General features: G+C 32.3%; 1 protein-coding gene across 2 annotated transcripts; it reads right to left on the reverse strand.

Annotated features, from left to right (window-relative positions):
* Positions 1-4,155: 4,155 nt before the first annotated feature.
* Positions 4,156-16,008, reverse strand: LOC106622762 (inactive hydroxysteroid dehydrogenase-like protein 1). Of its 2 annotated transcripts, none has more exons than XM_036370297.2 (6): positions 15,859-16,008; positions 9,908-10,157; positions 5,693-5,815; positions 5,288-5,398; positions 4,665-5,113; positions 4,156-4,457 (listed from the first exon to the last, which is right to left on the reverse strand). In XM_036370297.2, exons 2-6 carry the CDS (start codon positions 10,125-10,127, stop codon positions 4,350-4,352), a joined length of 1,011 nt encoding a protein of 336 aa, XP_036226190.2. In that variant the 5' UTR covers positions 10,128-10,157; positions 15,859-16,008; the 3' UTR covers positions 4,156-4,349. The 2 variants fall into 2 exon arrangements, with proteins under 2 accessions (XP_036226190.2, XP_014097517.3); XM_014242042.3 differs by having other exon boundaries at positions 9,908-10,108; positions 15,859-16,000.
* Positions 16,009-16,978: the final 970 nt, after the last annotated feature.

Consider the following 16,978-nt stretch of genomic DNA (forward strand, 5'->3'; position numbering starts at 1 on the left):
TTTGATTGAAGGCATCTTTGCGTAAAAAATTATATTTTGGGTGTACAGTTAATATGAATTTTTGGAATACAAATTCACAAATTATTTTTTAATATAAACATAATTAGAATAAATTTTTAAATTATGAAAGACTAATTTATATTCATATGTATGTATGTATATCTGCAAGATCGCCAAAAGTTCGCATCCATTGGCTCCGTCCGTGCATAAAAAGCGCTTGCAACACGAGATGATACGTGCAGCACTAATTATACATATGTATATACCACGCCATGCATTTAAGAGATCATCACATATCAAAATACCTAATTATCTTAAGAGAAGGCCACATTTGATTAAACAGTTGATAATCATCCAACCGAGAAAATACTTACGTCATTTAAAGGCAACAATGTATGATATGGAAAAAAGAAACACTTGACATTAAATCTCTTAAACCGTAACAGAAGTTGAACTTCAGTGCTTAATTAAGCTTGACAACATTGAAGCAAAAATATACATATATGTATATATATTAGTATACCATATATTTTCTTATGTGTGTGCATGTTCATGAAGGTAAAGATGTTGAAAAAACGATAAAAATGTAAATATAGTGTAAACTGGGTGTTTCCTTGAAGGCAAGTTTTATTATACACTTGCAGGAACATATTATATAAATACATACTTAAGTACTTACTACTGCGAAGGTTACTAAAAGTCTCATTGAAGCTGCGTACTTTTATGTCAAAGATTTGAAAACTTTCAAGTTGCTTTTTCGCTGGTTGGTAGCTTTGGCGAAATTTTGTGAGTGAGTTTTATAGCGTGAATTCTTAATCAACTCTAGTTTCAGGCTAGTTTATTAAACCTCGCTCGATACTCGCTGGAAGCTAAAAGGTACTTTAATCTCGGGGTTAACGCAATCTGGGTTGTTGAGTGTCTCGATGTTCCCATGCGACTTATTGTTGAACTGAACGACACAATTTTGTCGTAAGCTTAGCGAGAGGTAAACTACCTATACTTGCACGGTTGGGAGGTTCTTCTTATCTAGCTTGATTCGCATGAGGTTTCGTGAGATCTTGGATCTCTAAAAGTTTCGTCTCACTCTAGTTGTAGAAATTTTGTTTGGCCAGTCTCTGATTGGTATTTTTGCTGCAAGACTAAAAGTCTTGCCAGATTTCAAATGGCGAAATTGCTGAAATATGTGGAAGAAGCATCATCTCAGCACTTCCTTGTGGACTATCCCGCTTTTGTGAAACCCTGACGGAAACACCTGGACTCCTACTCGCTTAGTCACCCAGGTGAATTATATGGAATCGGAAAACAATCAGATTAGCAAATTTGTGACGGGCAAGATGGTTCGCCGGTATATAATGGTTTAAAGCAACGTCAGTTCGGTTACCGAATTTATTATTGCCTGAATTTGAGGGTAAATTCACTCCTTTTGTTAGTGCTTCACCCTTAGCACGGAATGCAGCGATATTGTGACTGATTATTTACTAACCCAAAAAAATACAGATACCCCATAGGATGGAGACTCACAACTAAATATTTTAATTAAAATAATTTAAAAATGTTAGTTAGAATTGCAAAATCTTGTAATAAAAAAGAAAAAAAAATTAAAATTGTAGGAAATACCATAACCAAACTTGAAGGTTGCCAGAAAATACATTAATTAAATAAAAATTATTTTATTTGCACTTTATATATTAAATTTCGGGCTTTTTGCTATGCAGATACCTTTGCGCATACAAACACATATACAAATATGCATGCAACGCCGTGAACATGGCGAACCCAATGACGTATGAATTTATGATTTATAAATTCGCAACAGATCCACAGATATGCAACTAACCCCATTAACGTTTTCCACGCTTTGATGTAGGAACCTCAAAAGAAGAAAAAATTAAACATTTATATATTTACTTACAACATCGCGCACATGGCATTGTAACCCAGTGAGTTTGTGTATAAATCCAGCGCTGAAGATTACGCAATTTCCAACGGGCATTGTAACAGTGTTTGCAGTTAATGCGAAACTGGCAGTGAAACAAAACATTATATTACCGACTCGTAAACGTTGCGGTTTAGTCAACCGATAACCGATGGAGGTCTCGCAAAAAGTGCGCGCGCAGATTGTAAACGTAATTGAATGTAAAAATGCACATATAAATTTTTAAAGTCTACAAGTTTACAACTTACATAATCAGCGAGCGAGCATTGCATTTTACTACACACACAAATGCAGTTTGCACATTCGCAATCAATTCCGCAATGCGTCGGTCACTTGGCCAATTCCGCTGTCAACCGGTTTGTTGTCTTTTCCGTTGTCCGGTAATGCCGAAACAAAAGCAAAAAGTCGCAAACATAAATAAAGAGAAAAAAAACGAAATTCTTTGTGTTATGTAATTTTTGGACTCTACAGGTTTTCAGTGGTCTGGGCGTGTGGCAATGCAACGTCAGCAGAACAAAAATCAAGTATCTACTAAATGTTGGTTATGGCTTGTTGCACGAACAAATTGCTTGGTATGTAATTAAAGTCTGTATGTTGTGCATAAAACCGGCCCGGCTAGAACTTGCATAAGCAGGAAGTTTTTTGGTGATTTTACGGAACGGCTGAATTGAATATTTGGCTGTGTGTGTATGGGTACTATTAGAAATGTGTCTATCGACAGCGTGAAGCATAATTATATTTACATTATCAAAAATATAAATAAAAAACACGATATATGAGCTGAAAACAATTTATTTATTATGAAAGTAAGAAAGAGTAATTTTTTAAACTCACATCAACTACAACTAATATCTCATTACCTTACCACTGTTCTGCGAGCGGACGGTAAAAATTTTCCCAACGTTGGCTTGACAGATGCTTCATAAAAATTTCGCAGCTTCTTCTTCCTTCCTTCAAAAAGCAGTGAATTTCCGCATGAACTCCGAGGTGGCCAGTCAATTTCAATCTTCGCTATGCTCTAATCAAATAATCGCTGTTTCAAGAGCACCAACGTAAGCGGAGCACTCTTTATGTTCAGCTCCAAGACGTCCTAAGGGAACTCTAGTAATCTCTGCTACATTAGATATATGAGATATATAATTTATATTAACGATAATTGTTTAAAATCCTGAACTTTTCTTTCCAATTCATCAAATTGAATATGTTGAACGATGTACCATAATCCTAACATTCGTTTTACAGAAGCTGGAAACATTGTGGACATATTCAGATTATCAGATATCTTAGATACCAGATTATTTTGCGCTTTTACTTGGTTTTTCCAGCTGTGGTACTAATGTATGTAAAATAAGCTTATGCTATTCACTAAGCTGTCGTAGGCCGCTCCTAACTTCTTTTTAGTGATTACGTCAAACTGATTCGCTGGCTTAGATTCTGTGTGATAGCCATGATGCTCTACGCTTGTTATCCAGGAATAGAATTTTTGCAATAACAACACAAGTTTTCAAATGTTTAAGGTTTCCATTTAGCTTTTTACAAAAATTTATGATTTAAACCTTAACTAAAACTCATTGATCCAAACGGGATAAGATTGCCGAAATAACAACACTTGTCCGGGTAAAATCCGGGTCATTTCCGGTAACGTAGAACCGGCTGTTGTGGGAATTGAATGATTCAAAGCTCTTATATTTTGCTTTCGAAGCATGTATCGCATTGCATCATCGCTACACGAGAGACAAATCGTTCTGGCAAAGCTGAGATAGTTGAAAACTTAAATTTACCAACCCAGTTAACACAGTTCTCGAGTGTTGTGGATAATTCAAATTATAGTGATGTTTCTCTTGGTAAAAGTTATACTTGTAGCAGAGATGCTTTCAAGACTTTTCTGTGGCAACTTTATGTATATAATTGTATTAAAGTTTCTCACGTCCATAGGTAAGAACAACATCATTTTCCCTTCTTCATCATTTTGCTATCATTAGCGATATTAGTATAATTTTTCTATCAAAGGGAGTACCTAGAGGTCAAACTTTGTAACATTTTCCGTTATTCAGGGAATTTATGCATTTAGTGAAATTTCTGGTGCATTAAACTCTGCAGCTCTCCATTCAACCAAACTAGCACTGGCCGGAAAGGTTAGTTTTCATCAAATTTTCGTCACATCGCTTAATAACTAATGAAGTTTGACACATACTATACTTTTAAGAAACTTAATAAAGTTTTAAATTTTTAAAATAAAATTTTATTAAAAACTTCAAAAAAACCAAAAATTAATAAATTAATTTTTCAGGTTATCTCTACATAGACCAAAGATGAATGCTTAAAGCAATATGTGGATGTATATACAATACATGAGTAAGTGAATGATAGAATTTCGAAAATTATAGAAATTAAAAAATTTTGTTTCAGTCTTTCAGACCTTTTTCCCATGGGTCCTCAGGTACTCTAGACGCAACTGTCGTGTCATCACATGAGCAATACGTATGCGCAGCCACTCTGGACTCAGTTTCATGAAAAAATACTGAAGCATAATAATTTACGCCAATTAGAAAGCGCACATAGAATCAAAATATTATATTGGTATAAGTGTATACATAGGTATATATATATAGCTTGTTTTTGTTGTTAAAAATGTTGGTTCGAAAATGTTCCAAACTTTTAATATTTCATGTCTGATATGTTTAGTATACTTGTATGTAGTAGAAAAAATCGTTTCAAAATCACTTACCTGCAGCCCATGTGTCCAATATCCCGTCGTCTCTGCCGATTTGCCCAAAGTAAAAACAGCTGAGCGCGTAAAGCTCTTAACATCCGGTATTAGAAAGCCACCTTTCATAACTGTATCCGAATATTGATTCATTTTTGTGACCAAAAAGAGCGGTGTGACACACTGTACTGTTATATTATGTTCGGCCAATTCACGCTCGATCGCTTGAGAGAAACATCTCACATAGCGCTTGGTAGCGGCATAAACCGCCATATAGGGTATAGGCTGCAATTCACTGCCAGATGATATATTGACAATAGCACCACGTTTCTGCTTCTTCAGTTCTGGTATGAGCATCCGCGACATTATGGTTACAGCGGCGACATTTATATTGATCAGATCCCAAATAGTATCTTCGGGTATTTTGGAGAGCTCATCGGGGTAGTCGTACATTTTGCCAACATTGTTAACTGTAAATCGATGTGAGGGGGTTTCAAGTAATATACAATTTTTGAGTAAAAATAATAGATGTGGGGAGTTGCAAGTAATATACAATTTTAAGTAAAAATTCTATTTCTGTCAAGGATCAGCCGTTCCTTTTGTAGCACCGATTTTGGGATAATAATCATAGTTGCAACACTTACCCAATATGCCTACTGGTATGCCACTCAGCTCCCGTTCAATGTGTGCATACACCTCACGCCCCTTGGCGAAGTCTGCAACGATCCATTTTGTCTTCACTTTGTACTCATTTTCTGTAAAAAATAATATATTTTTTAAAATTCTGTATAAATTTTTATAATTTTTAAATCAAGTTAGATAGAGATTAAATATTTTTTGTATAGAATTTTATCATCAAAGAATATTAAATACCAACTGCAATAAAAGGTCATTTGGTAGCCTTTGTTTTCGTTCTTCGATTTGCTTATAAATGACATGCATTGTGTCTTCGAGTATTCGAAATTAACACAACTTATTTATGTTTTTTTTTAAGTATTTCAATATTTTAGTATATTGACAATTATTGCACTATTCAGTAATTTGCTTACCGATCTCCTCTGCTACCGCTATGAGCTTCTCCTTGGTACGCGAGATGAGCACCACATTTATGCCTTGTTTGGCTAATTCTTTAGCATATTCCCGTCCAATGCCATCCGTTGAACCGGTGATTACTGAAAAGTTGAAAAAATTGGTGTGTTGTAAGTAAATTGAACACAAAGAAAATGGTAGTTAAAGCTTATGATTGTCATTAACAGCTAAATGCTAATTGTTCTTTTTTGTGGGTTGGCTAATGGTGCCAGCATTATATTGTAAAACGATATGTATTCAAGTAATGTGCATAATGTTTGAGCATGTGGGAAATATGGGTTTTTATATACTAACTACATAACTCATTAATGTGTTGTAAACATAGCGTAAATATACTTTAAACAATTTAGATACAAACATTTGAGAAAACTTATGATCTTGAAAATTTAAAAAAAAATATTTTTTTTTTTAATGCTTAGTGTATATTATTTTTTGATTTGCTGTGATCAGAGTTCGTTTCCGTGACAAACCTCGCTTCGCTTACTGGAAATAGGAAGGATTCCTCTATTATTTAATGTGGCTTCAGACCATTTGCCTTTTATTGACTGGTTCATTTAACTTTACACTTAAAGGGAATCGCTAATCAACATTCGAGCAAAGTTTGATTATCTGTGGAAAATAAGATATACAAAAAGTTGCTTGGGCGACGATTTTTACAAATAAAAAATTTAAAAAAATATATATATAAAAATATTATAAAATTTTTTAGTTTTCACTGGAATAATCGTTAAGAAGCCATGAAAAAATCTTTAGCGTAAGCTGTTTTATAGATAATATAAGTGTTTGGGGTTTAAATCCCTCGATATCGTGGAGGAAAATGTGCTCGTGTCTAATGTTGGAGCTTTCAACATTTCTTATAAATCTATTCCACCTTTTTCAGTTCATTTCTTTTATGGGTAAGAAGATCTCATAATCGATCTCCACGTCGCTCGAAGTCTTAAAAAGTGTATGAAAAATTTTATAAAATGTCGTTTTTATGCAATTAAGTAAAATTTAACTGAGTCTGACTCAAATTTATTAAGACGTATGACAATAGAAAAATAGCTGGTGGTGTTGACAGTGTGATTTTTTATTCTGTGAGAAAAATTCCGTCGATAGAAGAGTACGACAGATGCTTGAGGCTTGCGAAAATCAGAAATTTGAGATCAGAAACCTTAAGATTGGTATATTTATTCAAATATTTAGGCGCGTCAATTATTAGTAGTTCCGTATTTTGCGAGCATTAATATTACTAGTACTCGTAGAGAAATATGAAGTTTAAGAGTATGTGAGAGATTATTTGTAAATCTATTCTTCCTTTTGTCCTCTAAAGCCATAAATGATATTGACCAAGGTCATAATGCACCGCAATCAAAACCAGTAAATAACATTTAACCTTAAACTAACTACTCAACTTGTAAATCTCCAAAATCCAACTGCACTTCAGTATAATACTATATACTGAGTATATTACATTAATGCATAAATATATTACGCAAGGTCGTCAAGCGAATCAAAAATATATAAGTATATACCTTATAAAAAACAGTGTGAAAAATAGTTGGGCTTTTTACAACAAACGAAACAAATGGCAATAAACCTACAACATGTGATACTCGAGCGACTGAAGTTAATTAATAAAACAATAACAAAAGCTAGACGCTTTGATATGAAAACAAAAATAAGACTTGAGCAAAACAAAAATGACTAGATATTTTAATAACTGCCCGTGCTGACGGAACAGCTGACAATCACAACGAGCCGGCTAGACAATCTAAGTCAAGCCGGTTCCGTGTGCTGCAATTTGTGAGTAATATGACGCCGTTACCAGGTGAATGACTGCAAATATAGCAACAACAAGTGAAGTATGCAATAACAAATAATACAAAAAAATACGAAATCAGTAGAATTCCATATCGATTTTAAAGACAAGTAGACACGATAGCCACGCAACAAGACTATAATTATAACTAACTATACATAAACGTATGTATAAATGCAATATATAAGCAATTTGAGCCCAATAGGAATTGAATTTTCTTTCATTTAAAAAAATATCTCTTTGATAAAAAAGGGTTTGGCTGAATTTAAGATTTATTGTATTTATCTAGTGTATAGTTTAAAAAGTTTTTGTCCTTTGAGGGGTTACATAAGTTTCACGGCTTCAAAAAATTTTTTTATTCTCTTATTTAATTCTATAACATTTCTAGAATATTGTTTTAAATTCTTAAGTTGATCATAGTAATAATTTTGGAGGTACAGCTTTGGAAAGTTGCGCGCTCGAAATTAGCTATATATTCACTTAAAACTTTAAACGCGTTTTTCTCGAAACTGTTTTCAAAGTTGGTTTTCGAGATTTCTTACGAACTATTCAACCGATGTTAATGAAATTTTACGTAGGTCTTTGAGATAAAATTTACAAGGTCTTGCCGCAGAGGACATTTTTTGTTCAGTCACAACTATTTAAAAAATAAAAAACGTCGAGAAATTTTCACCAAAATTTGCATGTTTTTGTAAAAACGTCTGCCAAAAGTACAATTTTCACTTAATTTGTTTTTTCTCTCTCCAATACCTAGTTAATGGTCTTAGTTCAAACACGTATGTTTTTCTTTTTACTTTTGATGATCCTGTCAGAAGTTCTGCTGTCAACGCGGAAGCACCTTATTGCCGAGGGACTGCCGGAAATGACGTCGTAATGACCGAGTTTTGAATATATTACTTTGAAAATTTCACAAAATCGTAGTAAAATGATAAAAGGTTTAAATAAAATATTTCATTTTTTATACTTTGAGTACAACAATTTTATATTTTTTCTTATTTGCTTAGAAAAGAAAAGGTCAAACCAAAATAGACTAAGCTAAGTATAAACAAAAAAAACAAAAAACAAAATTTAAGTTTTCATTAATTTATTTTAAAATATTAAATATTTTATTTTAAATTTTTTGGTTAAAATTTTGATATTAAATAAATTTTTCTGACAGGGTATTAAATAAAAAAATCAAAAGCGAAAGTGCTAATGTATGTTTGCGTGAGTTAATGCTGTTGCCATTTAATTTGTTGTACAAACGTGCATTCAGTTAAGAAGTTTGCAGTAAAATTTTGTTTAGCAATTCATTCATAAATTCAGCTGTTGAAATGCTGATGAATCAGAATCCCTCAAAATTATAAGTAATTGTCGATTATAGTTTATGGCTTCGTGGTTTTTACACTTCTTTTGCTGTTTGCTTTCTTCCCTTTTTTAGCCTTTGCAACGAATTTCGTATATGATTTCAATAGTTATTTGGGCCACTGATTGAGGCATTCATGGCGAACGTTTCTCGTTTTTGTAAGTTTTGGATTATTACAATTTTTTTTTTTACTGTATTCTTGAGTTTTGTTTTGGAATGGTCTTTAGCATTGTTTTGTTGCGCTTTTTACCAAATAAAATACGTTTATTAAGACGAGCAACCAGCAAACCATTTAAAGGGAACGCTGCTTACTTGTGAGACCCGTTTGAGTTTTCAAGGGCGCTTAGCTATTAGTAAGCGGTTTTCTTTGCTGTTTTTCGCGCTAGAGAGTAATCTGGGAAGTTATAATTTTTTTGGAAAAAATGTAAAAGTTATCGATAGAGATGAATTTATCGATAAATATCAATACTTTCAGACATCAAAAATTACCGACAAACCATTTTATAGGGTTATAATTTTAAATATAAACACAATGAAGGAAATGACCGAAATATATATATATATATATATATATATATGTAAATGATCAGCGTTACGAGCTGAGTCGACTTAGCCTTGTCCCTCTGTGCGTCCGTCTGTTCCTCAGTTTTTGTGTTATCGACTTTGCACGCATCCTTTCCTCCCCAAGAATCTGCTCATTCAGTAAAACCATCGATATCGCACCACTACAGGATATATATAGCTGTCTTATAAGCTGACCGATCAAAATTAAGTTCTTGTATGAAATTCTTTTCTATTTGACAAGATATCTTCACGATATTTGGCATGTATTATTGCCCAAGATAGCGCTATAATCTTCGGAAATAGTGATCAAATCTGATCATTATAGCATAAAGCTGCTATACAAACGGAGCGATTAAAATCAAAATCCTAAAGAGCGTTGTATAAATTGCACTAACATATGTATTCATGTAAGTCTAACAACCATTCATAAACTAAATACAAAACAAATAAATAACAATGACTAACCTGCCCACTTTCCAAACTTCTCCAACAGTGTCTGCGGTAGTTGAGGCTGAAAATATGGCTCCAGAATCGCCTTTACGATCAACACCACCGATTTGAAGTTATCAAAGAAGAATATGGCGATGGCCAGGAGGCCCACCAAATAGACACCGAACGACAGTAGTTGCCAAACGAACGCCATTCTCAGCAATGTGTAAATGCTCACTTCATCGAGGGGGATCATGTTGAGTATTTTTTTGTGTTTGATTGTTTACTTTAATTTATTTTCAAAATGTACTCAATGATTTTAATAAAAAACGCATATGGAGCAAAGAATAGGCAGTGATAAGCGAAAGGCCACTAAAGCCAGATAAGAAAATTCAACGCACACTCATAAAGGCCTGTATGGATGTAGCAATGTTTATAAATGACAACAACTACTTCACTCTAAAAATAAATTCCAACACTGCACACTCTCTTGCAATTCACTCAATCAATTGAAAGACTTTCTCACTTGCAATTCGCTGTGGACTCGCGCCTCCGTTATTCTTTAGTATTGTTGTTGTTGCGCTTTAATTCAATCAATTCAGCATTTTTTCTTATTTTGTTTTTTTGTGCTATTTCGTTTTGCACCCAAAAAGTCCAAATTATTTGCAATGGAAATTTCAATAAAATTCGAAAACTTTTCTGCTACTTTTTTTCTCTTTTATTCTAATGCGCATTTATTTACATTTTCAAAATTTCCGAATTAACAGTGTAAAGTACACTCTCACTAAAGTTGATTGAAATTTTAGTTGAAGCACTAAGTGTGGCTTTGCTTGTTTTTTGGACAGCTTGAGCTGTGTGAACTGCACGTTTGGCCGTCGAGTAGGCGACTGATCGGCAAGCGTCAAGTTGCAGCCGAAAAAATATACAACTTATTGCGCTAAAGTGACTGGCTACAATCGCAGTTTTGCTGCCTGGTTGTAAAGCTAAAAAGGGCAGCCAGAGTGGTGCTTACCAACTAACCAAGCCGAGCCATTGATGACAGACTGCTGCTCAGCATGGCAATTGCGCTTTGCTTTGGCTCAAGCTCAGCTGGGAATGCAGCAGATGCTGCGCTGGCGCATGCAACATCTTGTGTTGTACTCACATGAGATTGTTTCTGCTGACAAGCTGTGCTTACATACATAAGTATGTATTATATATAGGCAAGTATATGTGGGCTGGAGTTAAGGCAATAGTTTGTTACGTTTTTTATCTTTCCATTTTTGCTTGTAAACTTTGACTTCAAGTGATATAGTGTTGTTGTTGAACGATTGTGTTTAATGCACGATTGTTTGATTGTTTTTGTTTTTATTACAAGCTTTTACATTCACATATAAAGATAACAGTTATAATGGGAAATATCAATAACTATTTAATTTGGGAATGGGTTTGGGAAATATTTTACTTTCGATATTATATTTGATGAAATCCGAAGCCTTTGCAAATAAATAGTAAGTAAGAGTGTCAGACTTTTCGCATAGTTGTTTGTTTATCGATAACTATTCTAACTGAATATGTAGATATTCAATCACTTGCGTCTGTATTCCGTGATGGATCTTTGTACCGACTATGGTGACAACACTTGAGGTCTGGTCTGTAAATAAATGAAGTAAGAACCCGAACAAATTAACTATATGTGATATAGATTTATCCAGCAGTGACAGTAACTGTCTTGGATTCGCTTAAACTTAGAGAGTGACGAATTGAACAAACAATTGGCATAAATCCAATGACTGGCATAAACTTTTACGAATAAAAATAAAAATAAAGGATATATTATAAAGAGGTGATATAACGCTGATTCTTTAAGAGTGCTTCACATTCTGAATTCCACCGGACAATTTTAATTTTGCTTTTCATTTTTTCGAAAGAGCATAATTCGAACAAAGGTAATAAAGAAAGGCAAAACAAATTAAGTTGCGAAGTGGTTTGGATCTTTTATTTTTATTATCGAAGTTTTTGAGCTGAGAGCACTAGTTTCATAGAATTCAACAGATCTTTTCTAATTTTCTGGACAATAACTCAAATCGCTAAAAGTCATTAATACGATGGATACAGTGGTATCTCTGGTATAAAAAACCTTTACCCAAAGCATCCATTTGTTTGACTGGTTGAGGTTAGGTGTTTTGAATAATCTCTTCTCTATGATTAGAGCTGCACTGAGGTCAAAACAAGCTTATTGGTGTTTTATGTGAAGGTTGATAAGTGCTTAGCATATACTGATTATTTCAGGGATATTTTTCATAGAGCAGATTTATGTTAGACTCCAATTAGTTGTTTCAGTGCCCCAGAGATGACTTTCGTAGTACCAAAAATTGTTAGTTACTACTTAGACTTCATAAAAAATAATAATTGTTTTAAAACGGGCTTGCTTAGTGGCATAAAATGTTTTCTTGAATTAATACTATAGATACTTACAGATTTTACATACATACTTCGTATGCATATTGTTAACAATGACTCTTAATGACTTTTGTTCATATCGGTTTGTATGCAATATTGCGGGTAAATAATTTTTTTAACAAATACTTTCATAAACAAAAGTGTTTGTAATGGTAAATAGTAGAGAAGGCAACAAGTCAACAACAAATAAATGTGTTAATTTTTGAAGTGGAGATTTAACAAAAAAAAAAAAAATCATCGATTACATTACACTTTTTTGTTTTTTTTTTTTTTTTTTCACTTTGAAGCACAGTTGCTTACAAAAACGGATTTATACATACATACAAAAGCGCATTCAATGGGCGAAACTAGTTTGCTAGTAGAGGCGTTGAACACCTTTATGCTGCATCTGAGTAAATAGACTACTGTTGAAGTTTCCAATCTGCAGCATGACCTTTTTACCAATGCGCTTGCATACACACATATGTATTAAATAACACACATACGCATATCATATAACATTTGGTGGCCACGAATGTAATGTTTAAGTTTTCAATTTTCATTTATACAAATAATTGATGTGCCCATTTCAAGCTTTGTTGTAAAAAACGCAATTTTGAAGTTTTTATTTTTTGATGAAGCTACCTTTTTTATGTACTAAGAAGTGCAAGCAGACTATGTTTTGAAGGCGCACATATTGTGCTTTGATGTACTTTGATTTCAGTGGAAGAAGTATTGTTATTTTAATTTTATAATTAAAGTATTTATATTAAATGAGATATGATATTTTCAAACCGATATATAATATATTGATATATGTACACATAGTCAAATTTTTTTTTTTCCAAATTTATGCAGATCAGGTTAAACTGATAATAAAAATGAGTAGAAAAAGTTCCATTGGTATGAATATATGTACTTATTCATTTACATATAGAAAGTTTTTTTTTGGGTTATAGAATACCCTGATGTAATAGCTGTCAATACTTAAGTAATTGATGCGTAATTTTTTAACGGAAGAATAACATGAATAGAAAATAAGTTTAAGTGCTAAATGATACCAGCAGGGTGATTAAAAAAGCCATATATCATTTGAAAAAAAAAAATCATTTCGTTGAGGAATATTTTTAGTGACTGAAGCAGATTAAAAAATACTTGTGTATTTGTCATGTGATTTGACTTCTTAGACAAGTTTTTAGTGGGGGCGCGTGAAGTTTATAGTTTATGTTGAGCATAAGCCAGTTGGGACAACTCTCCATATTATTAATATGCATGAAAACAGAGACTTCGTTAAAAAGTTGTTAAAGATATTAAGAAAAATTTTGTTTTATTAACTTATTTTGCCAAATCTTTTAACATCATTATACACTTATTCTAAAGCCAGGTCCTCTAGGAGTTTCGTAGTCTATATTTAGGCTGAAAGTTCTATATTATCGTAGCTACACACCTCTTGTCGCGTTTTGGTTGTGGGTTCCGTACAAATGATTTTAATTTTTTTATGCATGATGTTTGGGATTCAAAATTTAAAATTGAAAAAAATATTTTTTGATTTGGTTGAGGCAAAAAAAGTTAATTCTAAAGTAAACCCTTTTTTTAGTTCTTAACTACATATATGCATGAGAGTAAAATTTGTCATTTAGTTTTTCAATCCAGTAGTTGGTTTTTGGTATTAAACATTTGTTTTTTGTAGTCCAGTATATGCGATTAAAATTTTTTTTTGTAATCCAGTATGCGGGACTAAAATATTTTTTTTTAATCCCGTATTTGGGATTACAAAATAAAAAAAAAATTTAATTCAAATGTTTATGCAATTATTGTTTGAAAGCATTTTTTGCAACCCTGATTCATACTTGTTAATTTTGAACATTTTTTTGGTATGATGTTTTGGATATTAAAATTGACGAACGTCGCTTTTTTTGGGTTTTACGGAAATGTGCAAATATTAATCTGTATTTGTTATCGTATACTTAATAATCGTCGTATATTATTGCTATTTTATTTTAGTTAAGTAAAACGAGTCGTTTAAACTAAATATGTAAAACAAAATACAGCGTGGGCGTTTAGTTTATAGACTATTGATCATATTTGTATGAAATATAAAAATATTTGCAAAAAATACTAAGCATATGCGTTCATGAAGGTTAATTTGTCATTTTCTTAAAAGGAATTTAAAGTATATTGTTATATAAGAATGTAGAAAATTATAGCTTTTTCGATAATATGCACAAAAAAACATATTTTTGCACATTTTGAATTAATTCACTGAGAACAGTAGACGTTATGTGATATTTACATAATAATTTTTAAAATAAATCAGACTGGTGCTTTTAAAAAATATTCATTAATAGATAATAAAAGAGATAAATGCTTCAAATATTTACTTCACTTCGATCACAAAAAAATTAAAAAAAAATTCGATCACAGCTCTGCATGCTGCTCTTTATGAACAATAATATAAACATATTTTCAAATATTGTATGCTTTTTATTCATAGTATTGAAGTTCGAGAGGATATGATTGGCTTTTTGTAGAGTATCGAATTTTAAGCACCATATCGTCCCGCTTATTGTAAAAAATTAAAATTGTTCAAACAAATTAAAAAATAATTGATTTTGGTGTATTGAAAAAATACCATATATTATTTGATAATTATCAATAATTCCGAATTCCTTTTACTGATAATCGATTTAATTTTGTTTTAATCATGCGTACTCTTATTCAGTCCATTTACGATTTTTGCTCTTAAAACTATGCTCAACACATTTCTAGTGCTTGCGAGAAGTGTGGTTAAATCTGCCTATTCGGATTATGGAAACACTTCAAAGTGTTATTTAAATGCTCAGAGAACAACAAGAAAACTGAACAAAAGCCCGCGTAAAAATAAAATATAATTAATGAATGTCGACGAAGGTATTGCAGCAGCGAGTTAGACATTATGTTGAGCAATTGACATAAAAACGAATTTTTGCAGCAAAAAACACTTCATAAATACTTAGTACTTCAACTTCTTTGCTAAAAACATAAAAAGTAATAATAAAAAATATTATATTTTTTGTGTCAATTGCTAACAACAATAACATACAAGAAATGTTTGTCTAAAAGTGCCAGTTAATGGCAAATATGCATACATACAAACATTAAGCAACTAACATGCAGACATTTTTCTGCATTTTAGTAATTTTGTGACCATAAAAATTTTGAAGTCATATTTACATGTGCTTATGCAGATTTTCCTAACCGCAAATGGCGCAAAATAGCTTTATGCTACCATAAAAATTTTAGAATTATGAAATAATTAAGCATTTACATTAATTGAAACAATATGTGCGCCGTAATGTATATAACAGAATTAGATTTAACCCAAAAACGACCAAGAAGTACACACACACACACACACACCCACAACGACGAGGTCACATGACAAACGAGTGAACGCAGTAAAAATAATCAAAATTATTATGATATGAGCAGCTATTACTGCACTGCAAGTATAGCAAGTAAAACATTTGAAGCAAAAAAAAAAAAAAAATTATGAAAAAAAAAAATTGTTATTTATTGTTCGCCACCTTTTTGCTTTTTCTGTAACGACTACGCGCACTGTTATTGCAGTTGTAATGTAGGTACACACAATAAAGTAATTAATTATTTGTTTGCCACAATATGTTGAATGACTGTGAAAATGTCGTTTACGCCGTCAGCAGCACCTTTAAAGGGTCTAAGCGGCAGCGGCTTTGTAGCTCTTAGTGGCATTGTAGGCAATTCCATTACTTTACTGTTAATACATAAAATTGTTGTTGTTTTATTGTTGTGCTAAGACGATTGCAGCTGACTCTTTTTTCGGTTTTGTACGCTGTCGACATCACAAGGCTACCATTTGCGGCATTATAGCGCATGCCCGAATACTGTCAATGCAAACACAGGGAAGTTTACGTTAATTACATACGATTACTCATTCGTTCGTAGTGGCGAGGTAAATGACAAAATATAAACACGTACGTTTTGTAGATTTCATGCGTGTTTGATTATACAGTTATCAGTTGAGCGCGATATTTGCAAGCAAATTCTAAGTTTTTTGTAAATACGTGCGTACGATGCTAATGGTCTTAGAATTACATACCTACATAAGCATATGTAATTTATAGTATATTTATATACATAAGTGCATATGTATGCATATTAATTGCAAAAATTGCGATTTTTTACTTCTTGGAAGTAAACTGGCATTTAATTGTCATCGCATGTGCGAATTATATAATATCCTTATACAATTAAATCCATTTTATTACAATCGCTTTGAAACACCTGTGTTCTGTTGACGAGTGCTAATTTTTTGTTTTTTTTTGTTTTGACAGTTCGTGCCTGCATGTTGAGAACTGTCTTAAACTGACAGGCGTTTGTGCCACAAGAGAACATTTTGCGGAAAAACACTTTTGGTTTTTAATAAGCAACTTGTTTACAGATCTTGATCTCTGCGTGTTTAAATTAAAATAAATATTGTAGTATACACTATATACATATATATGTGTATGAATGCATGTGTTCGTAGATTTAATTTTTTTATTTTCCAAATTTGCATAATTTATAATTTGGCATTTGCCACATTGTTGTAAAATTTAATACAGATGACAGAAACTGTTTTGAAAGAGACACAAAATTTTTGTTTTTTTCTTTCATAATTAAATTATA

The sequence above is a fragment of the Bactrocera oleae genome, chromosome 3 (genome assembly GCF_042242935.1).
Source record: "Bactrocera oleae isolate idBacOlea1 chromosome 3, idBacOlea1, whole genome shotgun sequence".
Lineage (NCBI taxonomy): Eukaryota > Metazoa > Arthropoda > Insecta > Diptera > Tephritidae > Bactrocera > Bactrocera oleae.

What these genes read in the sequence shown, in the direction of transcription:
- LOC106622762 (XM_036370297.2), bottom strand. Translation starts at nt 10,127, where the DNA reads ATGATCCCCCTCGATGAAGTGAGCATTTACACATTGCTGAGAATGGCG. An exon ending in GAAGTTTGGAAAGTGGGCAG is followed by an intron (nt 5,816 to 9,907) that starts GTTAGTCATTGT and finishes TCAACTTTTCAG; the next exon opens with TAATCACCGGTTCAACGGAT. An exon ending in ATTGGACACATGGGCTGCAG is followed by an intron (nt 4,458 to 4,664) that starts GTAAGTGATTTT and finishes ATTATGCTTCAG; the next exon opens with TATTTTTTCATGAAACTGAG.